At 37.9% G+C, this 27,898-nt stretch overlaps 1 protein-coding gene and 1 long non-coding RNA gene across 2 annotated transcripts in view; both read left to right on the top strand.

Moving 5' to 3' along the window:
* Positions 1 to 9,036, top strand: part of LOC147840979 (uncharacterized) — a 31,031-nt gene extending 21,995 nt beyond the window's left edge. The window contains exon 2 of the long non-coding RNA XR_015505734.1: positions 3,631 to 9,036. This is a non-coding gene — a long non-coding RNA (uncharacterized LOC147840979). The remainder of the gene's footprint in view (positions 1 to 3,630) is intronic.
* The window catches only part of spred2b (sprouty related EVH1 domain containing 2b), a 71,314-nt gene that overhangs the window by 26,251 nt on the left and 17,165 nt on the right, over positions 1 to 27,898 (top strand). Inside the window, 3 exon segments of the mRNA NM_213234.1 lie at positions 13,788 to 13,965; positions 18,436 to 18,604; positions 18,988 to 19,052. Coding sequence (NP_998399.1) covers positions 13,788 to 13,965; positions 18,436 to 18,604; positions 18,988 to 19,052 — 412 coding nt within the window.

Below are 27,898 nucleotides of genomic sequence, written 5' to 3'. Positions count from 1 at the left end.
GGAAATACTGTGATTTATCATTTAGGAAATATTTAAAAAAGAAAATCACAGGAGGGTGAATTATTCTGACTTTAACTGTTTATCATCCTATAGCACAGCCCTGGTGTGCACCTTGTGTAGTTTTATCAAGTCATTTCGGTTTGTCCTTTTCTTATCTCATTATAAGGTGGAATTTCTGTGGCAGGAGCTGACTAGGCTCGCAGCAAAACAAGTTTTTTTTTTTTTTTGAGTTTGGGGAAAGTCTACTTGGTTTTTTCCAAGCAATGGTAGATGAACTCATCGTGCGGAATTCCTGGGAAATTTTGTTGTGGTTGTTTTTACAATACATGCTAATCCAAGACAATAAGCTTTTGATGAGCAATCAAAATTCACAAATATTCTGCCCTCATGTTGTGCCTTTATGATTTTCTCTGTTGTCGGACACAGAATGACAGAGCAGCTCTTTTTTTTTTTTTTTTTGCTATGAAAGCATGCAGGTGGCTTACAAGCTCCAAAAAAGGACAAAGCGCACAATGAAATTAATTAATTTGGTCTATAATCAACTTTAAGATGTCAAATGATTCGGGTGGGAGAAAATATTGATATGCAAATATATCGTGATAATTATCGTGATAATGACTCTGGCACCAAGTATCGATATTTATGTAAAGGTACAAAAGATCTGCATTGCAATGTAATGTAATGCACATTTACTGTGTGGCCATACACCCAAACATTCCACTTTCCACTTGGATAATGTGACGGCAGCCACAGGACGACACCAGTGCGCTCACCACACACCAGCTATTGGGGGAGTGGATAGACAGTGATAGAGCCAATTCGGTGGATGGGGATGATTGAATGGCTATTGTACCCTTATGTACAATAATAAAAATAAAGTTATATATTACACTTTAAATTTCGACAAGTTTTTCAGCTTTGACCAATGCACAGTAAAGCCTCCATTTACCATTGATCTGTTATGAACTTTCTCAAGTCATTTTGGGGATTTTTAGCAAAGTCTCATTTTAAAATACCTTCATTTATCCATTGATGATGATCAACAAAGGTTTTCTGCGTTTGGAGCAATATGAGGGTTTGTAAAATAATTTCTATTATCCTGAAGACATTATTCACTTAAAAAACGACGATGCTAACAATGTACAGTTGAAGTCAGAATTATTAGCCCCCCTGTATATTTCTTCCCCCAATTTCTGTTTAACAGAATGATGATTTTTATCAATGCATTTCTAAAGATAATAGTTTTGAAAAATTATTTCTAATAACTGATTTCTTTTATGCACTGAAAAAAAGTGTTGCATGCAGAACTGTTGCAAACATTTTATTTGTGTTGAATTTAAACAAACAAATTAAGTTTAATAAAAACTTAATTTGTTTGTTTAAATTCAACACAAATAAATTGTTTACAACCACCTAATGTAAAAAAAAAAAAAAGAGTAAATCCAAGGAATCATCTCTGAATAATTTTTTTCAGTGCCATGATGATAGTAATGTTTGACTGGATATTTTTCAAAATACTAGTATTCAGCTTAAAGTGACATTTTAAAGGCTTAACTAGGTAAATTAGGTTAACTAAGCAAGTCATTGTATAGCGAGGGTTTGTTCTGTAGACCAGGGGTTCCCAAACATTTCAGCCCGCGACCCCCAAAATGAGAGTGCCAGTGACTCGTGACCCCCAATATTCTCTGAGGTGGTGGTTATAAATACAGAAACCTTGTATGCAATGACGCACACACACCAATATACCCAAGTCTATTCTTTGTTTTTTTTATGTATGTCAGTGCTGTAAATGGGCTAGAAAGTTTAACCTGGTGTTACAAAATCTGCTGCATCTGACAGTATTGCTGTGTCTTTAGTATAATGTAATTACCCGAGAAGTCGCAATCCAATAGAACTAGTAACTATAAGCTACTATACTAACTATATAGTTTATAGTAACTATAAACGACTATTTTTTCTCATCAGTAGGTTATTGATAAAATACAGTAAGTCTTAAGGTTTAATAAAAATTAATTGATTTTTGAAAATCACCAGGCTACCCCCCCTTCATTGTCCCGCAACCCCTCGGGGGGTCCCGACCCCCACCTTGAGAACCTCTGCTGTAGTCAACTGGAAAATATTCTTAAGGGGGCTGATAATATTGACCTTAAAATGGCTTTAAAAAATTTAAAACTGATTTTATTTTAGCCGAAATAAAACAAAGAAGACTTTCTCTAGAAGAAAAAATATTATAGGAAATACTGTGAAAATTTCCTTGCTCTGTTAAACATCATTTGGGATATATTTGAAAAAGAAAAGACCATTCACAGGAGGGCTAATCGTTCTGACTTCAACTGTATCAGTGTTGTTGAACCAGTATTTAAAAGTACCTCTATTTACCCATGCTGCCCCTTGAGTTCTGCCACAATAGAGTAACACGCACATCTTCACTTCCAAAGAACAGTCTTTTTTGGTTTTGTTATTAGTCAATACAAGTCAAACACTTGTTTTCATGCATGAGTGCAGAACCATAGCAGATGTTGCTTGTCTTGTTTTGTTATTTCTTTGTTTCCATTACGATTCCTTCAAAGGCCCTTAATATTTAAATGAGCTGTTGTGACGTATTTGAATTTTGGGAAGTGAATAAGGAGAATGGTTGCATTCAGGTTGATGGAGTGTCACCTGTGTGTGTGTGTGTGTGTGTGTGTGTGTGTGTGTGTGTGTGTGTGTGGCTGGTTTTGGTGGGCTGTGATGCTGGCTGGATGCCTACCGGCGCACAGATGGGAAAGAGGGTGCACTGAGACACCTTCCATCCTGGGATGGCAGCGAGCAGAGGGAGTCGTGGCTTTCGCCGCCTTCGTACATTCTGTTGAGTGTGTGTGTCTGTGTGTGTGTCTGTGTGTGTGTCTGTGTGTGTGTCTGTGTGTGTCTCTGTGTGTGTCTCTGTGTGTGTGTCTGTGTGTGTGTCTGTGTGTGTGTCTGTGTGTGTGTCTGTGTGTGTCTCTGTGTGTGTCTCTGTGTGTGTCTCTGTGTGTGTCTCTGTGTGTGTCTCTGTGTGTGTCTCTGTGTGTGTCTCTGTGTCTCTGTGTGTGTGTGTGTGTGTGTGTGTGTGTGTGTGTTTACATTGTATCTGTTAAACGCCTGCAATTCTATGACCCTATTCCCCCCCCAAGAAGCCAGATGGTGGATGTCCCAGCATGCTAAAGCGACATGCTAAATATTCATAGTTATTTACATGGAAAAGACCATTGTTACTGGTAGAAGTAAACGTATAGTATGAATGGAGTGAACATTAGCTTTGAATCGTGCAGGTTGCATTTTTGGTTTCATGGGAATGAGAAGTACTAACTACAGTATGAATGTTTGACGGTTTTTGTTTCTGTTCATTCGTTGAAAATGTTTGTGTAGACAAATAACATATATTTATACTCACTAACCACTTTATTAGGTGGAACGGGAGATTTGCATCATGGATATGCAGCTGACAAATCTGCTGCAACTGTGTGATGCTATCATGTCAATATTGACCTAAATTTCTAAGAAATATTTCCAGTACCTTGTTGAATCTATGCCATGAAGGATTAAGGCAGATCTGAAAGGAAAAGGGGGTCCAACCCGGTTCTAGTAAGGTGTACCTAATAAAGTGGCCAGTGAGTGCAGTCGGTTGTGCTCTGTAATTGCACATTTTATGATGAGTAATAAAAAGTATTAGCTGGAATCTTCAGTGTACGTCTTGGTATGTTTGGAATTTTGCAAAAAGTTTGGTATGTTTTTTTGTTTTTATTTTTATTTTAAGCATGAATGATGTTATCTTTTCTGTGGAACACAAAAGGAGAAGTTTTATATCTTTACGCAAATGCTTTCTATATAAGAAAATCCAAATGCTTCTAAAGAAACACGGTAGCCTTATCAACATAAATCCATTCCTTATCTATTCCAGCTATTTTAGTTAATCAAAATAGCAACGTGCCAACAATGCGCCTTAAAACACCTTTTTTTTTTAAAACCACCGAGTCCACAAAGCAGTACAAATGTATTTACAGTTTAAACAACGTGGCGCATATCGAGAAAATTAGTGTTGTGTTGGTCTGAAAATAGCAACAAATCGCTCTAAACACATCTTGCACCTTATTGCACCAGATGTATGATAGGGCTCTCAAATTTAATCACCCTTAAGTGGTTTCAAACCTTTATGAGTTTCGTTTTTTTGTCGAACACAAAAGGAGATGTTTTGATGAAAGCTGAAAACCTGTAACCATCGACTAGGGATGCACCGATATGGATTATTATTTCGATAACTGATAACTGATGTACGATAATTATAAAGATTTCAAAATGTGATGTTTTTATACAGTAAACGACTGATTTTATTTAAAAAACTTAATAGCCTACACCAGGGGTCACCAACCTTTATGAAACTGAGAGCTACTTCTTGGATACCGATTAATGTGGAGGGCTACCAGTTTGATAAACGCTTCTCAAATAACAAGTTTGCTCAATTTACTTTTAATTATACTTTGTTTTTGTTAATAATTAATGATATTCATCCATGTGAAGACACTGATCATGTTAATGATTCTCACAAAAGTTATCAACAATGATTTGACAGGGTAGGAAAAACCCTGCATTTATTTACTTTTATATATCTCTGCAAATATTTACATTTTTAAATGATTACTTCTATATTAGATGAAGCTTACTGGTAAGTGGCGCTATGGTGAGCTATTTTTAGAACAGGCCTGCGGGCAACACATGTGATCCTCGCGGGCTACCTAGTGCCAGCGGGCACCATGTTGCTGCCCCCTGGCCTACACAAAGCAAAAAAAAACAATAATTTCAAAATTGCAAGGTGATTATATAGACCTATACTCATGATATTATGGCATGCCAAAAATAAATTATTTATTTTTCTTTGCATAGGACATTAACATGCAACTTGACTGTTGCATAAAAATAATTGGTTTAATAACAAAATGGCACTCAATTAGCAAACAATTTTAATAAATGTATTTTAATTCAACTGAAAATGAAAGAACTAAGAACTGAAAGTGGCTCAAATGTTCTTGAACAAAACGTGTTACAGTAATGTACTTACAAATACACAATGTCCGAAAAGGCGTTTTAAGAGGTGTTGTGACAGTTCAGACCCACCATATGAGCAAAAAGCTACATACAGATAGTATTAGTTTAGGATAATGCGGCATAAATTCATCTTATTTGGCGTTTTAGATTCTTTTGAACACTGCTGCTTGTCAGACAACGCTTCTATGTTTGTTCTTGCTGTCAATTGCGGGGGAAAATGATCGATGAACCTGAGTTTGAAACTAACTGAAGGTGCCTAGGGTAACAGAATATTAAAGCCCCCCCCCCCCCCCCCCCACCGGTCCTCACTTTCATCTATGACACCCACCCCCTCCCTCCCTGTCCTCACTTTCATCCGGGAACCGGTCACTTTCTTTTCACTTTCGGCTTAAAGGAGGCATGATCGCCGTTCGCCTAGAGCGCCAGTTCAGGTTGCTCCGGCCCTGATTAGAAAGTCAGATGTTGACTAAGCATTGAGCACAGATGACTTTATGACAAGCACAGCGCATAATATAAAGAAAGAATGTGATAAACGGTTGAGAATCCCTATGCTAGGATTCAGTGTCTGGCTCAACTCTTCCCAGTGCTGCTGTAAAGGCTCTGTCGGCTCACTATGTGTGTGTGGTAATAGAAATCACGAGCGCTCGTTATAATCACTATGAATATGCTGATCAAACTATCTTACATCAACAACACATGGCAAGCAACGCATTAAGAACAAATAATCATACTAGATTATGAACTATCCAACGAGTTGTTTAGCACGTGTGCATGACTGCTGTGATATTTTTCCTGAATACACAATGACACTATCAAACATATCTACAATGATAAGGAACATGGTTACTTACTGAGTTATTAACGGCAGTACCACACAAAGACAGGACAGACTTTGAGGGCTTAAACAATGTGAGGAAAGCTCTATTATAGTGCACTGGACAAGTCTGAACAAGTCCTGCTGATGCATGCTCGAGGCAGGCAGGTCTGTACAATTACGTAATCTATCGGCTTAAAAATATCGGCCTAATTTTGATATTGGACCAATAACGATAACATTAAAAATAGCATGTATCAGCCGATAACGATATGGCCACCGATATATCGTGCATCCCTACCAAGTCAATAGTTACAGGTTAATACTTTTTTTCTAAATATATTCTTTCGTGATCAACAGAAAAGTCATTCATTCGTTAATTTTCCTTTGGCTTAGTCCTTTTATTCGTCAGGGGTTGCCACAGCGGAATGAACCGCCAAGCTGCAACCCAGTATTGCCAATTTAGATTATTCAATTCACCTAAAGCAGGGAGAACATGCAAACTCCACACAGAAATGCCAATTAGACCAGCCGGGACTCGAACCAGAGACCTCCTTGCTGTGAAGCGACAGTGCTAACCACTGAGCTCCTGTGTCACCCTCAACAGAAGATCAACAGTCAAATAGGCATGCAAATAATTTTTCTTTTTTTTCCTTGAATTTTCCACATTTTTCGAGTGCCTTGGACTGATTTCTGTTGTAGGTTTGCAAATAGATTTTCAGCGTTTCAGTTTTGAGTGAACTAACCCTTTAAAATGCTAAAGATTCGAGTTGAGACTCTTCTGTTATAAATATCTTGTGTCCTTGGAAGGACAAAGGCGATAAACAACAGGAAGCAAAGATGACATCACACAGGAAGGAAACTGCAGTCTCTAATTTTAATCGCACGTTTCCTTGCTGCTTACAGTGGCTATGATGAGTGAGTTAGAAGTGCAAGAGCAAAATCCAGCGTCTTGCAACCAGATGCTATTGCGTGAAACTTGCATAGATGATGTTCAGATTGACAGTCAGTCCTATTTGGCATTGCAAATTACAATAATATAATGATATAATTTATAAATCGTCAGCCGTCAGTTGAAAGTGTATGCGATCTTTAAACTGTATAAGGAAAACTGAAGGGAAAGGAGTGTTTTTTGTTGTAAATTTCCACATCACAGATGGATAGAATGACTCACTCTCTCACGCACACAGACATAAACACTCACACATACTTCGGTGACATTTTCACTCGCCTTTCTCCGTTTAACATCCAGGTTTTATCATGTGTCCTCTTAGATACGTCGTGAGAGAGCTTATCCATCCAACCGTCTATCTGACTGTCTGATTGTCTGTATGTCTGTCTGTCTATCCATCCATCTATCCCCCTATACATTTTGTCTATCTAACCATCCATCTATCCATCCATCCATCCATCCAGGGCTTAATTTGTGGCAGAATACCTCTGAAATCTGATCCGATTCCGCGACAACCCCCCCGATCCTCACTTTTGTCCTTCATCCACCACAACCACCCCCATCTATCTATCTATTCATCCGTCTATCTGTCTGTCCATCTGTCTGTTTGTCCATCCATCTATCCATTTCTACATTTATACATCCACCCATCCATCCATTTATCATCCATCCATCCATCCATCCATTTCTACATTTATACATCCACCCATCCATCCACTCATCATCTATCGTCTATCCATCCATCCATCCATCCATCCATCTAGCCATCCATATCCATCCATTGATCCACCTGTCTATCTGTCCGTTCGTCCATCTAACCATTTATACATTTATCCATCCATTCATCATCCATCCATTCATCCATCCATTATACATCCATCCATTCATCATCCGCCGTCTATCCATTCATCCATCCATCCATCCATATCCATCCAGTCATCCATTGATCCACCTGTACATCTGTTTGTCCGTCCATCCATCCTTTCATTTATACATTTATTCATCCATCCATCCATCCATTTGTACATTTATACGTCCATCTATCCATCCATTCATCCATATCAAGTAAAACATTATCGTATTCAAAAATACTATATCCATCCATCCATTCATTCCTCAAGATTCATTCATAAACAAAACATTTGGACAACATTGATTTAAAAATGCATCACATCATATGCATTCTGATTTTAGGGGTAATAATATCAGATCATTTTAGAAACGGGGATATTATTGGCGAAATGTGATAAATGCTGTGCTAGGTACGCTTTCGAAAGGGTACCCAAAAAATGGTACAGTTTGCTTTTTGGTACCTTTTGACAATGTAAACTGCCATTAAAGCATACGGAACTGTACCGTACCGTACAGTATCACTCAATGGGAACGGGCCATTCGACAGTTTGAAAATTGCACGAAATTATGCAATGAACTGTATTGCGCTTGTACGTGGTGCCTTTTACAATACTGAGTTCTGATCAGTCAATCGTCGTTGTGTTTAAGTCATTAATGACCATAAATAGAGAATTTTAATATTTTATTTGCATGATAAGTTTTACATTACACACACTGTTGTTAATCTAAAGGGGATGGTAAGGGGGATGCTTTTTGTCATTTTTTTCCATAAGGAGGATGCCACCCCCCTGCATCCCTCCCCAAATTCGAGCACTTCTTATATCCTCTCACTTGTATGCCTTGACTGCACAGAATCTCCACATGTCTGTTCAGGACAGGTAGATCGACACCTTTATGTCCCAGTATCCCAGCGGGACGTGTGGTGTGAATCACTGACAGCTGCAGCTTAGAGAGGAATCATCAGTCCTCCACTCACCCAGTTATATAAAAAAAACACCTAGTTTTATCAGGAGTTACATTTGATTTGATTTTAATTAGCCGCCGATATTGAATGACGATCCCTGGCCCGAAACTCTCACTGTAAGTACATTAGACAGTGCTTCTCCCACAGGACTTCCTCACTCATTAGTTCTAATCCCGCAGACGGCATCTCTCCATTTCTTTCCACTCGAGGAGCCGCATGGGCCAGGCACTAGGTATAATAATAATTACAAGTGGATGATGGTAATACCCGCTCATATGACTGCTGCGGTCTGTGCCATGACTCTGTGTTTATCATATTTTAAAGTGTTTGACAGAATCTACTCGGATTGCTTAAGATGCTCTTTAAAGAGACATTGCATACCAAAAAAAGAAACATTTAATTCCTCTAAACATGCTCTTTTCTGTGTGTTTCATTTCAAATTTGTTAAAAGTACTAGATCACATGTAAACTTTAGTGAAGCTTCCAAGTATATTTACTCTATTTAAAGTAGCTGGATGTAAAAAGATATTAAACACATTGGTCACAATTTATTTTAATCTACAATTTAGGCTATTAACAAGCCATTAACTAAGACTTTTAGCTCAGTAAGCTATTAATTAGCTGTTAATAAGGGTAGAACTATAAACACCTATATGTCGCCATAGCGGCAGATTCAAAACTCTAATGGCAGACGGCTGCTTCTCACCCAGGGCTGTCTATGCTAATGAGGGAGAGATAATCACCAATGGGTGGGGGCTTTCCCCCTCTGATGACACGTACAAAAAGAGCATAGATATTTACATTAGATGTCGCCTACTCTGTTGTTGTCCTTTGAAAGGAATGCATCAATAGGACCGACATTTTTGTACGCTCCTTTGAAATGAATGTGGGACCAAGGTGCAGTGGAGGACTGTGAAAACCGCAGCTATAGATATATAAACATATATACATTTATACAACAGTTCTGTCTGGTCCTCGAATCCGATTGGCTGATAGCCGTGATATATTTAAGTACTCCACCCACATACAGCCAGCAAAAAGCAGACACTACATATCTAAAGTTTAAAAGATGCTTGCTCAGCTGTTCAGCTGTCAGCTTATAATTTGAATCTAAGGCGGAAGAAAGTAGTTCCTCATACAAAAGGGTTTTTGAGACTCTCCATGTTTGATTTTGTTTTTATATACACAATTATGCCATCAAACTGTTGTATAAATGCAATATCACACTCGTAGCAGTGCGATATGGCGGTATTTCGCCATTGGTGGGGGCACTAAGGCATTCGGCCTGCGGCCTCATGCCAACGCAAGCCTCCCACCAGTGCCAATATACAGCCATATCGCACTGCTACTCGTCTAGTCAGCTGCAGCTTGTCTATTGGAAAAGTCTTTCTCAATGGCTCTTTGGACTGAAATGCAGGACTTCCTTTTTACTATATTTAATATTGTGGCTTCACCCAATCGTTTTTCCCCCAGCTCCTGCTTTAAAGTCTGTATAATGGCGCTCCAAGTTGAATGTTCCACTTGTAAGCTCAGGGCAGAAAGTTCAACCCTGACATTGAGACAAATGTCATTGCATTTCATTTCGGACCAATGGGAGTAGCTGGGGAACTGCATGAATTGTGTGTGTGTGTGATATACAATAAACAGACTATAAGAATCGTGTGTATGATTCAAGGGTTTTGTTCAATCAATAAGTACTGGATGTGTTAAACATTATAAGTGACACTGACTGAAGCTTGTTTTGAATAGTAAAAAAAATGCAATATGCTGCTTATGGGACAGCCTGAGCATGTAATGGCTGACCACAAAATGTCACCATCTTATAGTGGGATTGAAATTTGATGGCATCAACAAAACTGAGAGCATTTAAAAGGTGTCTGCATCTCTAGTTTAAGACATTTTTACAGGTGATAGGGACTGCTTGTTGATTAAAAAGCAATTTGTGCTCATCAGAAATGTGTATATCTTGAAAGTATGTTTTGGGCTTTAGTTGATATCACTTCTGCAATTTCAACCTCAAGTGGTTCCAATTTTTTAAATTTCTTTTGAACACAACTGAAAACATTTTGAAGGATGATGGAAACCACTGAGGTCCATAGTAGAAAAAAAACTACAATAGTCAATGACAACCAGTTATTCAACATTCTGTGTTTACTATAGGCTTGTATTACTGTTGCGTGCATTGTAATCCACACATGAGTTGGGTTGGCTATCGTTTAGGGTTATTTTGATGCTGGTGCTAAATCGATACTTTAAAAAAGATACGCAAAACGGTGCCTGAACCTAGCCACAAAATTATCTGACAAAAATAAAACAAATATTTCATTATATATTTGAATTGCATTAATATATTTCTTTTGATCATTTGTTTGTTAGCATGAATGCAAGATTAGCATTATACTATTAACTTTACTTTAGCTTGCTACTAACCATTTGAACCTTGTTTCAAACTGGAAGAACGAATTTGCTGGAAATAACGCAAAAACTACCAATTTTCACTTTTTTTGTGAAATATATGTGTCCACTATTAAGACACATATATTTCACAAAAAAAAAAAAAGTGAAAATTGGTTGTTTTTGCGTCTCCAAAAAATGTGCTTTGGGGTTTCATGACCCTTTATAGTGACATTTAAGTGCTTAACTAAGTTAATTAGGCTAACTAGGCAAGTTAGGGTAATTAGGCTAATCATTATATAACAGTGGTGTGTTCTTTAGACAATCAAAAATAAATATTGCTTAAGGTAGCTAAAAATGTTGACCTTAAAATGGTTTTAAAAAATTTAAAACTGCTTTTATTCTAGCCGAAATAAAACAAATAAGACTTTCTCCAGAAGAAAAAAATATTATAGGAAATACTGTGAGAATTCCCTTGCTCTGTTTAAGGTTATTGGGAAAACATTTGAAAAAGAAAAAGAAATCATAGGAAGGCGAATGATTTTGACTTTAACTGTAGGTGTGAAACCACTTGTGGGTGAGTACATTTTCATTTCCGGGTGCACCGTTCTTTAAAGCTAAGATACTAAAATGTAATGCTCTCTATTCGATCTCACCATTTTCTCACAGGAAACAACTTAGGGTTTTAAGTTACTTTTGTTTCCTCCTGGTTATTTGTAAGGGAGAAGTTTTAAGGCCTTAATATAGAGTGTGAGCGTTCACACGTACACGAGGCCTTTTCCTTCCTCTGGCTCAGTCCATCGATTGAGTTGCTCTCTGGTCTTGAGACGTGCCTTCATCTCCTCACCCGCTCTCTGGTTAATTATTGAACATGCCAGCTCAGGTTACCACATAAGGCTGACGGCTGGCTTTACAGGGCAACACACACTTGAGTTAGTCTGAAAGTAAACCAATGACTATGTTTGTTTACATGGTCATCAGTAATCGAATTATTTGCCTTAACCTGAATAAGACAATAATATGATTAAGGTGTTTACGTGAGTTGCTTTTTGAATGTACATTTCATGATCCTGCTATCCAGATCCCCTAGTTTTTGTGTTTTTTTTTAGCGATTTAATATTTAATTTATTATTTAATACTACTGATTTTGTGGGGGTAATTCCCAGAAATATGCGGACAATTTTGCGATTAAAAATATATATAAATATTTAAAAAATCTTGTTAACTACAGGGAAAGAGTTAAGTGAAATCATTTTTAGATTTGACGCACATCATAATACCAGCTATACATGTAAAGCAGAAATAATCTCCTTCAATTTGGTCATGTCCAGCATCACCCGTGAATTGATCTCCATCTGTTTGTTCCATTGCTCCTTTTGTTAGATGTTTGCTCACACTTTCTTTTGCAGTCTGAAGCAAGTCAAATGCACAAAACGCCTAATTTGTAACCCAGGATATCACATGTGCTGCAATGTCATGTAAAACATGTAATTGCAAACTGAAATAAATACAATTTGATATATATGGTTTGGAATTGGATGTTTTATGAGATTATTTATATTGTTTGTGATTATTTTGCTTTTAATTAAGAAATTTGCAGGATCGCAAATTGGATGTGTGACTTTTTGTTGATTTTGCGTTGGGTCGTTGGTTATAGCACATAGATTGATTAACATCATTGCGTCAGGATTCAACACTAGTTTTCTCCGGCGTTTCACGCCACAACTTTTGTTTTTAATTTTGCACATTTAACTACAGTTCGTTTCTCACACTGTGGGCTCCATTTTAACGATCAAAGTGCAAAGTCTAAAGGCACAAAAGCATTAAGGGTGTGTCCGTATCCACTTTTGCTATTTTAAGGACTGAAAAGCAAATATGCGATTTCGGACGCAGTTCAGGTGTGGCCGTGCGTCACTGCCCCCCTGCCTGGACAAAACCACCTCGTCTGCATTTATGTTAAGTAAAAGTCCATGCATGCACAGACTGAGTGGCGATAATGAATAATTAATGATATGGCAGCCCGTCGCTCCCAAAAACATTACAAGTTGATTAAAAGTATGGTAATAATATTAAAAATGGTAATAATAATAAAAGTTAAGCTTACCAATTCCTTATCCAATTTTTCATGGCAGTTTTCATTTTAAGGCATTGTTTGTTCTCTATTTGTTTATTATTTTGCGCTCCACGTCTCTTTACTCTTCTCTCCATTTTGAACATGTGACTGTAACCGAGCAACGGATCAACCAAATGGTCAATGAAGAGGGAGGGGTGGTATAATTTTTTTATTCAATAAAAAACAAAATTATATATTTATATAAAATGCAGGATAAACATTATACAAAATAAATACATATTTTTGGTTAAAAATATGTATAATATTATGTATAATTTCAAAAATAGTTTTGGCACAATGGCGCCCCCCCCCATGTGTGGCGCCCCTATGCGCCGCATATACTGCATACCCCCTTTTTGCGCCACTGAGTAGAACTAACATACTGTTTAGAGAAACTTAGCTATAACATATGTACTGCTATCCAATAAAGACAGTCAAACTGCCTTTGTTAGCATATGAGGCTATGCACCGGTGTGTGGGAGAAGCAGAGTGAAAATCATTCTAACTCTATAGGATGTGAAGGCAAATGTCTCTGTGTTTATACATATTGTCCATTTGTGGACGTATCAAAGTATTTTAGGTTCCTAAATGCCACTCATGTGCCTTGTGTTAAAATGTAACTCTTTCTCTCTTTCAGTGACAGTTACATTGTGCGCGTCAAAGCGGTGGTCATGACCCGAGATGACTCCAGTGGTGGATGGCTGGCACAGGAAGGTGGGGGGCTCAGCAGGGTGGGCGTCTGTAAGGTGATGCCTGCTGAGCTGACCGGCTGCAGCGACTTCCTCATCCACGGCGAGCGGCTCAAAGACAAGCAGGTGTGCCACAAACATTCACAGTCTTCCTCTTTAGAGCTCTCTGGGTCTGAGGTTTTCAACCTATGGGGCACCAACAGCTGTTAAGGAGGGCATGAAGCTGAGGCGTACAGTGGAGTAATTATTGATAGTGGAGCATGATTATGGTTAGCCTATTTAGGATTACGGTTAGAGGATGATTTCAGGAACCCAAAACTCACACTATCCATGTTTACACTTTTTTATTGTCTATCATTCTGATAAATTCTGGCATATTTTACTTAATGAGGTAAGATAGACCGTGTTGCATTATTAATTTAATTAATTAATTTCAGGTGTTGTTTATCATGTTTCCGTGACAACATTTGCATAAGAATTACTGCTTTCAAGTGAATATTGATCGTGATCTTGATTTTATTTCAATTATTTTTGAAGCCCTACTGGATGTATCTATATTTACAATGGTTGGGTATAGGGTTGTAACAATATACCGGTATGACGGTCTACCACGATTTGAACGTGCACGATTATCATACCATGAACAATTACATATCAACGGTTTTAACCCTTAAAGACCGAGACATAAAAATAAGTATTGCTCTTAAATGTTTAATAACTTTTGATCCGCTGATCCGATTCATACAATTCAAAGATTGGCATAAAGAAGAGAATCTCAGCTTTCCAGTGCTGTATCACATACCATTCGCGGACTTTCGGAGGCTCCGGAATCAGTGCGGTTACGTCATCAAAATTTGACAACGCTGATTTGACAAAGAAACGCTCGTCACTGTCTCTCCGGACAAACCAGACATGATACATTGATGCATAGTCCCTCCTCCATGCCCAGATTGGTTCAAACTCGCTATATCACAACCAATAAGCATAGGTTTCACTTTTGTTTGTGGACCAACACTGAGCTTTTTGAACAACACAGAATGAGAGATGGGCATACATTTCTGCGCGGCTAAATAAAACGCAAAAAAAAAAAGTTTTGCATGAAATAATTCTCATACTAAGTACTTTTGCATGCACAGCAGCACAGAAACATGACAAAACAGTGACACAGCAAAGACGAACTGCTGCTCTTGCTGTTTTCAAAAGACGCAAATGAAGATGCAGCTGTTTGTCTGCATTGCAGACAACCAAATCCAAATCCATATCCACAGACAACCATATCCATGCTGGCACATAAAACCTAAGGATGTTCCATATTGAATCTAGTTTCGTTATGTAACTATTTATAGTATAGTAAATATTTATATCTATTTTTTTACTGAGGATTTGCACCATGTTTATTTGGACTTTGACACATTATTTCTTATTTTTTTATTTGTTCATTGTACAAGTGGACACATTCTCTCACCTCAGCGGTCAAGATTAAGTACTGACAATCTCAACATGCTTACATTTCTTCATCACAACCTAGACTGAAAAAAACAACGCTTTAAATACATGTTTACAGCCATAAACTTGGTATTGCACTTTTGGTCTCCCATTTATCCTGCTTATAAGGAAGGACAGTTTAAGTTTATTTTTGTCTAATCTTAAAAGACCTTGCTTGTTTATTCCTTCTAATTTAATTTATTAAAATGGGAGATTTTTCAGTTTATTTTTATAAAAGACTTCTATAGTTCTATTAAAATGGTTCTTTCAAAAGTTTGTTGAAATAAAACCGTTGTTCAGTCAGAAAACGTGTTCTTATTCTTTTCAGGGTCTTTGCTATGAGAATTACTATTTAATACCGTATACCGCGAAACCGTCAAACCGTGGTATTGTTTTAGACGATTATCATACCGTAAAAAATTCATACCGTTACAACCCTAGTTGGGTAATTAAACTAAAATGCTGGGTAATAGATCACAATATTTTTTAATATGGTCTAATCCTGTGTTCACACCAGACGCAGCACATGTGGATAAATCACACTGTTCACGCAAATTCGTTCCAAAATAGACGCGGAGTTGCGTCAGGGGCAGGGCTTTTGTCTGCTCAGTGACTCTAGTTTTGTTGCTAAATGGCTAACATGGATTATATTGATAGAATAGCTGTGTTTATGTGCTTTAGGAAGGCTAAAAACAGCATAAATTTGTTTGCCGCTGTGTCTGAGTCCACTAGATCCTTTCAGAGGTGCACCCAGCTCTGTGAGTTCATCAACTCCTCCAGAAACTATACCTGGAAGATGGAGGCTTTCAGCTGTGCTTCAGACTGAGCCGAGCCCAAGTTGATGAACCGTTGTCTGGTGTCTACAAGAGGATTTCCCCTTGGGACACCAAAAACAGGCGCTACGTCCTAATCACGCCCCATACAAGAGAAAGCTTCTGATTGGTTAACGTGGCGTGAATGTCTGCTGAAGTTTAATTTTCCAACTCGAGCGATTCACGCAGTAAGCACTTCAAATGCACAAAACGCTTAACTCCCACTGATTGAGTCACGTGAATCATGTCAGAGTCACGCATGCCAGAGTGCGTGTATGGTTACGTGTAGGCATTGGGATATATTACGGTTTCACAGTATCACGGTATTGTAATTACTGCTCTAAAATATATTCTTTTTAAATGTTTAGGTTAAAAAAAAAACTATTTTTCCCCTTTGAAAACTATATATATATATATATATATATATATATATATATATATATATATATATATATATATATATATATATATATATATATATATATATATATATATATATATCTATATATATATATATATATATATATATATATATATATATATATATATATATATATATATATATATATATATTTATTTATTTATTTGTTTATTTTATTTTATTTTTTTTTTTTTGAAAGATTTCAAATATTTTGGAGCAGTAAACATGTCAGGCTAAATAATGAAAATAAAATAATCAACTTTTGCTGTCGTCATTAGTTTCAAAAACACAGATTTCTTTACAATTTAAAATGGCATCTATGGATATCTTTTCTGCTCTAGATAATGTTGTCCTAAAAAACAAAGAAAAAAGTTTTTAAAAATCTTACACATACTTTAGAAACTTTATTACAGAGTATTTTGGTGGTTTTAAAACATTAACTTTTCCAAACCGTGGTATTCCTTAAAAGCGGTTATCGTCCCATGCCTAGTTACGTGATGTGTATTTTTAGCGGTGTAGTGTGGACGGGGAGCTTTTAAAAAACTGTAGATGAAACGCCAGTGTGGACGTAGATCGTTTTCATTCTAAAACGTTTTAAAACTAAAATGTATTAGTGTAAACGGGGCCTTAGGCCTAGGGAATGCTATGATATTGCAGCCCAAACCATCACTATCCACCCCCATGCATCACTGTGGGCATGCTATAGTCTGGGTGGTACGCTTCTTTGAGGCTTTCTTCACACCATAACTCACTTGGATGTGCAAAACACAGTGAAGGTGGACTCAATACATTACGTTTCACCAAATGTGCGCTACTGACACCATTGAAACTGCCGTTGAATACCACTAAATACCATGACGCTTGATGCATCACAAAGACTTGCTATCTTGGTCACAGAACAATTTGTTCACTTTTGAACTCTGATATGTCACCGATAATGTTGTGTACATTGCAATATTTTAAGCAAAACTCTGCTATTACTCTGCTAATTAAACCTTCACACTCTGCTCTTACTAGTGGAATGTGCAGTCAATGAAGATTGGCCACCAGGCTGGTCAAATTTAGCCATGAAACTGCAAAACTAAATTGGCTAGTGTTTCATTTTCATTGTCCAACCTCTGTATGATTCATTACAAAATATGTTAGTTGGTGGGGCGTGAGTAAAATTAAACATGTTGGGGGAGGAGGTGGGGTGTCCTAAAGGTTTAAAGGGGTGGTCCACAGTGCATTTTTAAGGCTTGGTTGTTTTCATGGTGTGCAAAGCAACGTGTGCTCATGCTTCATTTGTAGAAAATTAGGTTATTTTTCATATATCCTACTCTATATACAGCTACTCAGCTAACATGAAAACAACTGTCATATTCTCTAGTTCCTCTGAAGAGCCGCCCTCAAGAGGCTCTGATTGGTCAGCTAACATAATCTGCTGTGATTTGCAGATCGGCTCCACATCACCAGGAAGCGTCTCTGTTGTAACATTACAGTGCCTCTGGCCACACCACTTTACTGCACGGGGTGTATGTGCGTAACTTGAAGGGTTTATGACATCATTAACCTAAATGTATTTTTTTGTACGCGTCCAAGTTCATACGCTGTAGGCTTTGCTAAGCTAACTCTGTAAAAGCCAATGTCTCTCTTTGTATTAAACTTTGGGCATATTACATTCAGAGATGTTGTTTATGTTCACTAAGCTACATTACACTTCAGTTTAAAATATGATATCATGGTGGACCACCCCTTTAATACCCCTGCTCTCATGCTGATTTTCAACCTGGGGAGTTTTGCATGCTGGCTTCTTCAGTCTAGTGTAGGATGCGTTTGTGATTTGAGATGTTTCTCAGACAGTGACCTCTGATTTGTCTCACTTGTTTTGGCTGGCAGGTGATTTTGGAATGTTTCGTGAGGAAAGACCTGATCTACACCAAGGCCACGCCCACATTTCACCACTGGAAGGTCGACAACAAAAAATGCGGCCTGACGTTCCAGAGCCCCGCCGATGCTCGTGCCTTTGACAGAGGAGTGCGGAAAGCCTTGGAGGACTTAACAGAGGGTGAGAACATGTAAAGTTGAAACAAAAGATGCATTTGTGTCATTTCTTAATTATTATGAAGTAACTGTATTTGAGTTTTTTCAGTGGATTATCTTGCACAGATTAATTGTTCACCTTAAGACTAGCAATGTGTGCTAGCATAATTAATATTGTTAATTTTGATTTCATGCTGACTTAATGGTAGACATCTAGACAGGCTGGAGGTTAGCAATGTGATGCCTAAGGTTTCAGTGATGTGATCTGTGACATCAGACTGGAGTTGCGTTTCATCCGTCAATCAGTCAGTTTTTTTTCTCTCTCTTTGACCTCAAACGCCACCATTAACTGACAGGATATGTGGAGCTCTGTTGGCTCACGTCTCCTGTTTGTGTGTTTTATTTTAGGTTCCACAACTTCCTCTTCAACACTCCAAAATGAGGCTGAACTTGGGGATGATGATGTGTTCACAGTAAGAAGTTTTGTTTTAGAATGATTATTCAATGTATCATCACTTTATCATTCAGAGTCATGCTGTTCAGCACACAAAAAGACGAATCAAACAAACATTCTAGTGTACACAAAAATCAATAGAAAATTACAGACGTTTTCTTTTAGTATTTATTTGTTTGTTTAATTTATATTTTATTATTTAATTTTTTTTATTTTTTTAAAAATGGAAAACGCTTTGTAATGCTTCAAGGGAAATGCTTCGTAATGTTCATGGGAGAAAAAAGACTCAGCAATGTGAATGTGAAAAGTAATGTGTATAGTTAGTCTGTGTAGTCAGTAAGATGAGCTACAGCCATGTCTGTATGTGAATGTTTGGATTATTGTCAGCTGTTGCAGGGGTTGGTGGGGCAAAAAGTTCTGGGAGTTGTAGTTTGTTCGGAATACCGGAAGTAATCTCCAGTGGAGAAAACACTGTTGGCGATCACAACAATAATATTGACTGTTAATTTTAAGTTTCTTTTTTTTTTTTGTTAAATATTCCAGCCAAACTAAAATAAATACGACTCCTAATGACAAAAAAGTAATAGTAAATACTGTGCATTTAATTAAATTCAATTATACTAACAAATGTATTTTGTCCACATTAAAGCAATAAAGGCTCGTACACACTGGGACGCTTTTTGTTTGCGTTTATTGTCAGCGTTTTATGAGACGTTTTTCCAGATTCAAACCTAAACATCGTATATGTGTCCCACACTGCTAAAAACACTATTAGGACACATATATTTCACTAAAAAGTGAAAATTGGTAGTTTTTGCGTTATTTTAAGCAAATTTGTACTTCCGGTTTAAAAAATTTATTTTTGAAGCTGCGTCACGGCCATGAGATCATAGCGCGGCAGAAATGCGTTTGTTTGGAACATTTTTTACTCAAGAGCATTTCTCATCAATGATGAGATCCGGATTTGCTGCTTGCTCCTTTAAAAAAGACGCAGCTCCAGTATGAGCTGATTGTCCTGTCTACAGATTCGGTAAGTGTGTGCGATCAGTGCCCTTTCTTTGTTCATTCAGATGGCAAAGTTATAGTTCGTATGGTCGGCTGTACTCTTTCAGTTTTTAAATACAGACCTTAGTCAAAATGATTTCTAAGTTACTTAGTTTACAGTACGTTTATATCACTACAATATTGAAAGATTCGCTGTAAATGCTGCTCTCTGTGTGTAAACACGTGAACACTGTAAGCAAACTTTTTGTCGTGTTGATTTTCGTTGTATTTTACAGAGAAATGCAGAGGCTTTTTTTCTCCAATACGACGTGCGGTATCAAACATTTCACCATTTCACCAACATTAAACACACTGTCTTTCTCCCCTGCGTGATGCGTGTGTGTTTGTATTTCCTCTGTCCTCAGCGCGTGCCCAAATGGCAACTCCCATTTTTATTCAAACCCTGCCCATTTTCCCACCCCTAATACTCCCACCCAATCAGAGCTAGACACACCCACTTTCCTGACTTTTTCCAAACCAGAGGTGTGAAAACATCCTGCTGAAACGGGGGGTTTCATTGATCTTTATGGATACACGTCCACTGAAATGTGTTTTTTTTTTGGTACTCCAGAAATACAATTGCAACACATTGGCTCAGTGGTTAGCACTATCACCTCACAGCAAGAAGGTTGATGGTTCAAGTCCCGGCTTGGCCAGTTGGAATTTCTGTGTGGAGTTTGCATGTTCTCCCTGTGATGGTGTGGGTTACCTCTGGGTGCTCCGGTTTCCCCCACAAGTCCAAAAACATGCACTATAAGTGAACTGAATAAACTAAATTGTCCATAGTATGTGTGTTTGAATGAGTGTGTATGGATGTACTGGGTTGCAGCTAGAAGGGCATCCGCTGTGTAAAATATATGTTGGATAAGTTAGCAGTTCATTCCATTGTGGCGACCCCTGTTAAATAAAGGGACTAAGCCAAAGGAAATGAATGATAACTGCAGTTTTGTATCAAATCTTGCAGTTGGATCAAGAAAAGCAAAGAGAGCTACATGAATCACGATGCATTTCTTCTGTTGTGTTCGGGATCTACTGTACTTATAAAGATCCTGGCGAGTGTTGTTTCACACTATACGTGTGCTCTGAAGGCATGTACATTTTTAAAGCAATATTTAGCAACTTCCTCCTTCAGCTTTCATGTCTGCAGCTTTCGTTCGTGTGTCCCAGAAAAGACAGAGTCCTTGTGATGTTTTTTCCCCGCCGAGGCCGCAGTGGAAGAGACGGGCCTTTGTTTTGTTTTGTTTTTTTGTTTTTTTTTAAAGATGGTGGATGTGATAGCGGCACAGGCAGGTTTCCTGTGGAGATTTCTGAGGAGGCTGTGCCGACGCTTGGCTTTTGCCCACTTACTGTCCTTTTGTCACAGTCACAGGAGAGCAGGAGCAGCGGGCCGGGTCAGGAGACGACTTCCTGCTCACCCCAGTAAAACTATCATTAGCAGCTGCTTCCTAGCTAACTGCCATCCTGATTTACTGCTGGCCCGGGTGAAGGAGGAGGGGGGGCGCAGGGGAAGCCTCATGGCTCCTCTTTCACTCGCTGTCTGTCTCACTTTTAGGCCAAAAGGGTAGACTGCTAAGCCAAGGACCCTGAGCTTGAAAGGAAACTTAATCCAATGCTTCTTTCCGTCCTGGAATTTATGCTCTTCTTGTGCTGTTGGGTGCGTCCCTGCTTTTGGAAAACACAACGAGATTTACTGCCCAGCTCCGGGTCTTTTTTTTAAAACCTACCTGTTTTTGCAGGACACACACACACACACACACACACACACACACACACACACACACACACACACACACACACACACACACACACACACACACACATTAAACATTTAAATAATTGTTTATTTAAAACAAGTGACCATAAAACGCTGTGTGTGTGTGTGTGTGTGTGTGTGTGTGTGTGTGTGTGTGTGTGTGTGTGTGTGTGTGTGTGTGTGTGTGTGTGTGTTTGATGAAGGTAATAAACTGATATACAGTTGAACCTCCTGTGAAATTTTAATTCTTTATTAAATTTGTTTAACGCAGAGCAGAACGCTTTTTTAAACACAATCATTTTAATAACTAGTTTTTAGTTTTTTTGATGACAGCACGTAATATTTCACTAGTTATTTTGTGAGATATTCAAGTGCAATTTAAAGGCTAACTAGTTTAATTAGGTTAAATGTGCTGTATGTAAGTTTTTGACTCTTCTAAAGCCTTAACATACCATAATATGTTTGCTAAGAAAACATCCTTGTTTATCTGAAAAACAATGCTGAAGTCAGAAACTGTGCTTTGATAACGTGTGTTACGTGCCGGAATGTCTGTCTTTGTTTTGGTTGTTTCAACACACCCAATGCCACCGTAGCCAATTATATTTCAACAGCCTTGGTTGCCTTAAGTTTTTCTTTTTCATTCGTTCGTTCGTTCGTTCGTTCGTTCGTTCGTTCGTTCGTTCATTCATTCATTCATTTCAGAAAGGCTCTCAAAGCATGTGCTCGTGACCGAAATGTTCCGAAATTAATACTATATATATTACGAGTGTAAACATCAGGTGAGCAGGTTATATTATAACTCCTGACAACATGCCACATGGCAAGATTTGCAGTAATTGCAGTGATTTGCAGTAATTTGCAACAATTTGGCTGTTGCACCAGACGAAACATGGCAAAAATTTAAATACAGCCATTGAGATGCACAGAATAGTGCACTCACTGCACTCCAACGAAATGGTAAGGTTTACAATCTAATTTATACAATTTAAACTTTTTTAACATTATTAAATGTACATGCTGAACCACTGATATGTTGGTGATGAGTCTAAAGTTAAATTTTAAATGGTTTATTTTCAAGATCTGAGGTGAACTATCTGCTGCTGCTTTCAGTAGTATGGCAATAAACATCATGTGAAATGACATTCAAACTCACATTATTAGCATTTAACACTGAATAAAGCACATGAGGTGTACCTGAGCTGATCATCGTCATTTATCCTGTTGTTCACCTGTGAGAAATAGAAGCCGTTTCTAATATAACAAGTTGTGGTGTTGGGTAGAACAAAAACTCCTTATAATATCGAAATATCCCTTCTCTTGTGTGCCATCGCTTTTATTTAGGAAACGGCTTAAATAAGCCTTTAAGCTCGAGACTCGCCCCTGTTGGTCATTAATCTGGCAACCTGCGCTTGCGTTTGTTTAGATCCAGGAGTGCAAAACCTAGTTCAACCACTGGGTGTCAAACAATACTAAGTAATATATGATAGTATAGATTAGTGGTCCCCAACCTAACCCCAACGAAAAATGGCAAAAATTAAAATACAGCCATTGAGAAGCACAGAATAGTGCACTCACTGCACTTCAACAAAATGGTAAGGTTTACAATCTATCTAACGCGATCAGGTTTATTATCAACAATTTAGTGTGCATGCGCTAGTTGTACTATAGCGGTCTGATTATGTTTCAATCAAGGTTTATATGCATCAAATACACAACATCTGTGCCAAACATTTCAACTGACGAACATATTAACAATAATACAACCGTATAGCCGAATTAAATGTATGCATTGGAATGTTACAGTAACCTAATGATACAGTTACCTAATGAGTATGATTATGTGAAACTCCATATAGATACAAATTGCAATGATTTCGGGTACTTACTTAGCGATGCACGCACACATAACGTTATATGCACAATGCTTAAATGCTCTGCTGATTTGGACTCTATAATACCTGTTTTATAGCTATAGCGATCGTTCTTCCTGCTCCGTGGTGGATTTTGGCATAGTCCATTTCATGTGAGATGGCGGGGGTAAGTGGAAGAAACCAAGTCGCGGGGAGGAATATTTTCTACAGAAATAATTTATGATTTCTTATGTGGCCCGGTACCATTTGTTCCACGGACCAGTACCAGTCCGCGGCCCGGTGGTTGGGGACCACTGGTATAGATGACAAAATTGGGTAAATTTGAAATACAGTTGTGCGATTTGTCTCTTTATGTTACAATTTCTACTTGCAATTTCAGCTTGGCTTCTCGTTTACTCGCATTCATCGTAAGTTAAGCTACATTTTAAGTGTGGTGTCCTGAAACAATCTAACTAGGTAAGATACTGTGGGTGCTAAAGGCTAATTTGTACTATTAAGACAACGTTTCTAACATTTTTACACAAACAGCAAGATACTTTCCAAAAACGTTTTTACAGAAATAAAAATAAACTACACAATTATCACGTAATTTTGATGTGTTGTAATAAATTAGAGCTTTCGTTTTATTATTTACCTAATGCATGTAAATATTACATGAAACATTAGGAAATGAATATTTACCTGAACGTTTTTGGAAAAGTCCTGGAATTTTTATAGTAAAAATGTGTATGAACCCTGTTTTTGCAGAACACACACGCACACTCAGAGCTGCATGCACACTTCCACATGAGGCCGTTGGCACAGTTGTCGGGTCAGGGGATGGTGTTGATGACCTTTCCATATATTGCCATGTGAGGCAAGTGGCCGCAGACAGCAGAAATGCAGGCCTGGATTTACAGCTCAGGGCGATTATGCGGAGGGGAGTTGTTCCTCTGCTGGGATGTACATTCCTGCTGATGGTTCCTCGTGAGCTAACCTATACTTAACCTCAGCTCCTTTTAGCTCATTCACATCAGGGAAAGGACTCGCTCTGTCTCTCTCAACTCTGGGTAATTAGCAGGGTGTGTCTTTTTACGTGTTCTGGGATGCACGGCTTTTGGATGCTTGTGCTCCTCAACGTAAGAGTGATCAGAAAGGTTATTTGTACATAACGCATATTTGCTTTGAAGTGGCTTGAAGTGTACTTTTTTAACAGTAATTTCAAGCAAACCACTAATAGCCATGTTTCCATCCACCAATTTTTATGTGCATTCTGGGACGCCGCATGAAAAAGGCTTGATGGAAATCTTAAATTGTGCATTACTAAACTCATAAATGTGCTCAGTTGCTTCGGATACATTTATATATAAATAGATTTTGAGTCTTATTTGGCCTCTGGTTCAGCAAATCGAATAATTTTTGGTAACAAACCCTATTTTGACAAATATTTTGAGAAAATGCTTTGGAATTTTTCAAAAACTCAGCAATACACTCAAATTTAAAACCCTTTAGTTACAGTTGAAGTCAGAATTATTAGCCCCCCTGTATTATTTGCGACCCTGTTTATTTTTTTCCCCAATTTCTGTTTAATGGAGGGAAGATTGTTTTAGCACATTTCTAAACATAATAGTTTTAATAACTCATTTCTAATAACTGATTTATTTTATCTTTGCCATGATGACAGTAAATAATACTTGACTAGATATTTTTCAAGACACTTCTATACAGCTTAAAGTAACATTTAAAGGATTATCTAGGTTAATTAGGTTAACTAGGCAGGTTAGGGTAATTAGGCAAGTTATTGTAAAACAATGTTTTTTTCTGTACACTATCGAAAAAAAATAGCTTTAAGAGGCTAATAATTTTGTCCCAAAAATGGCTTTAAAATTTTTTAAAACTGCTTTTATTCTTGCCGAAATAAAACAAATAAGACTTTCTCCAGAAGAAAAAATATTATCTGACATACTGTGAAAATTTCCTTGCTCTGTTAAACATCATTTGGGAAATATTTAAAAAAAGGAAAAAAAAAATCAAAAGGGGGCTTATAATTCTTACTTCAACTGTATGTTGGAGGCTGATTTTGCCCTATTGACTTTCATTATAAGGACATTTTTTGATTGAAAAGCCATTACACTATATAATTCAATTCGATTAATTTTTATTTCTATAGCACTTTTACAACGTAGATTGTGTAAATGCAGCTTAACGTAAAAGTTCTAGTAAATTGAAACTGTGTCAGTCCAGTTTTAAGAGTTGTAGTTCAGTGTGGTTTAATTTTCACTGCTGAACGTCCAAACATTGAAGAGCAAATCGATCAATGCACAGCTCCACAAGTCCCAAACCAAGCAAGCCAGTAGTGACAGTGATGAGGAACAAACTTCACCAATTGACGAAAGTTAAGGAACAAGCCTTAAGAGAAACTAGGCTCCATTGGGCATGATCATTTCTTCTCTATCCAAACTTCTTGTGCAGAGCTGGACGCCCATCGTGATGAAGCTGCAGGTGAAAGTAGGTCACTGGCAGGTGTTCAGACTGGTCCATGTGATCAGTTCGGAGACTCATCTGTTACCTGGGTCATTCAGGAATCAGTCTCATGCTCTCCACTCCTCCACGACCACCGCAGCATCTGCTCAGGATACGGCCTGGTCCAAGATTATGGAGACCTCGGGATAATGAAAAACAGACTAGCATAAGCGTATATACCATTCAAATTATAATGTCTTTTGGGAAGTGTTCCCTGCTCCGGTTTCCTTAAATAATGCAGGCTAACAATCCTTTAGAGGTTTTGGATTTCAGAAGCATTTGTGTTTTATGTGTATGCTAATGCAAAAAGATCAATCAGCCAATCAGAATTAAGGGATACGTTTACAGTTTATGTTAAGTTTAGGTTTGTGTGCTTCTACATGATTGTTACCCAACTATTATTCCCCTCTTATTTTGGGAGTGATGTACAGATTTGGGTGAGTTTAGGATTAGGGAATAGTTATGTATTTCATTTTCCAACATAAATGATGTTCCAGGATCAAAATAGATGTCAATCCAGGATCGCATCATACTTGGCAAAAACATAACCTGGGGTTACTTTTAAGAAACTTTGCTTGTAAAAATATGAAAAAAATCATTCCTTCATATTCTTTTCAGCTTAGTCCCTTTATTAATCTGGGGTCGCCACAGCGGAATGAACCCCCAACTTATCCAGCACATGTTTTACGCAGTGCATGGCCTTCCAGCTGCAACCCCTCACTGGGAAACACCCATACACTCTCATTCATTCACACACATACACTACCCAATTCACCTATAGCGTCTGTCTTTAGACAGACCCGGAGGACACCCACGCCAACACAGTGAGAACATTCAGACTCCACACAGAAATGCCAACTGACACAGCCGAGGCTCAAACCAGCAGCTTTCTTGCTGTGAAGTGATTGTGCTACCCACAGCGCCACCTTGACGCCTATATGAAAGATATCTGTGAAAGATATTAACATACATATTGGTATGTTGCGTATGCTAACAACGCAACATACCAAAGCTTAAATTACTGTATGACTATTACGAATTTTCAGATCAGGTTTATTTCAAGCCACTATCAAAGGTCAGTGAGTTCCACTGCTGTCTGACAGCAAGATGTTCCCCAGTTCGAGTTTGGCAGCACCGGGCCTTTCAGTGCGGAGACCGCATGTTCTCCATGTGTGCAGTGGGGGAGGGGCTTAAATTTCAGTCAAATTTTTCTGCACAAAAACATGCTGCATGTGTGAATCGAAAATACCAAATTGTCTGTAAGTGTGAATGTGTGTGAGTTCTGTTATGAACTGGCCAAATATCCTGGGAGTCGTCTCCACATTTGCGCAGAAGCACTGGCATTTCTCACATGTAAAAAATTACTATAGTACTTTATAGTAGAACCTTACTTTATTAAAGTGTGTTATGATTATAGTTTTTACAATGCCTTAAAGCAGTGGTTCTCAAAGTGGGAGCCTGGACCCCCGAGGGGTCACTGGACAATGAGGGTGGTCCATTTCCCATTTCCGCCTGGTGATTTCCCCCTTTTTTTTTTTTATTACACCAAAAGTATTACCATATTTTATCCATAACCTACTGAAAAAACAATTGTTTACAGTTACTATATACTATATAGTAGCTTATAGTTACTAGTTCTTTTGGATTGCGAGCCCTGAGGTAATTACAATATATTAAAGACAGTAATAGCGTCAG

The sequence above is a fragment of the Danio rerio genome, chromosome 13 (assembly GCF_052040795.2).
Source record: "Danio rerio strain M-AB ecotype USA chromosome 13, GRCz13ab, whole genome shotgun sequence".
Classification (NCBI taxonomy): domain Eukaryota; kingdom Metazoa; phylum Chordata; class Actinopteri; order Cypriniformes; family Danionidae; genus Danio; species Danio rerio.
This window is presented reverse-complemented; position numbering and strand designations above follow the sequence as displayed.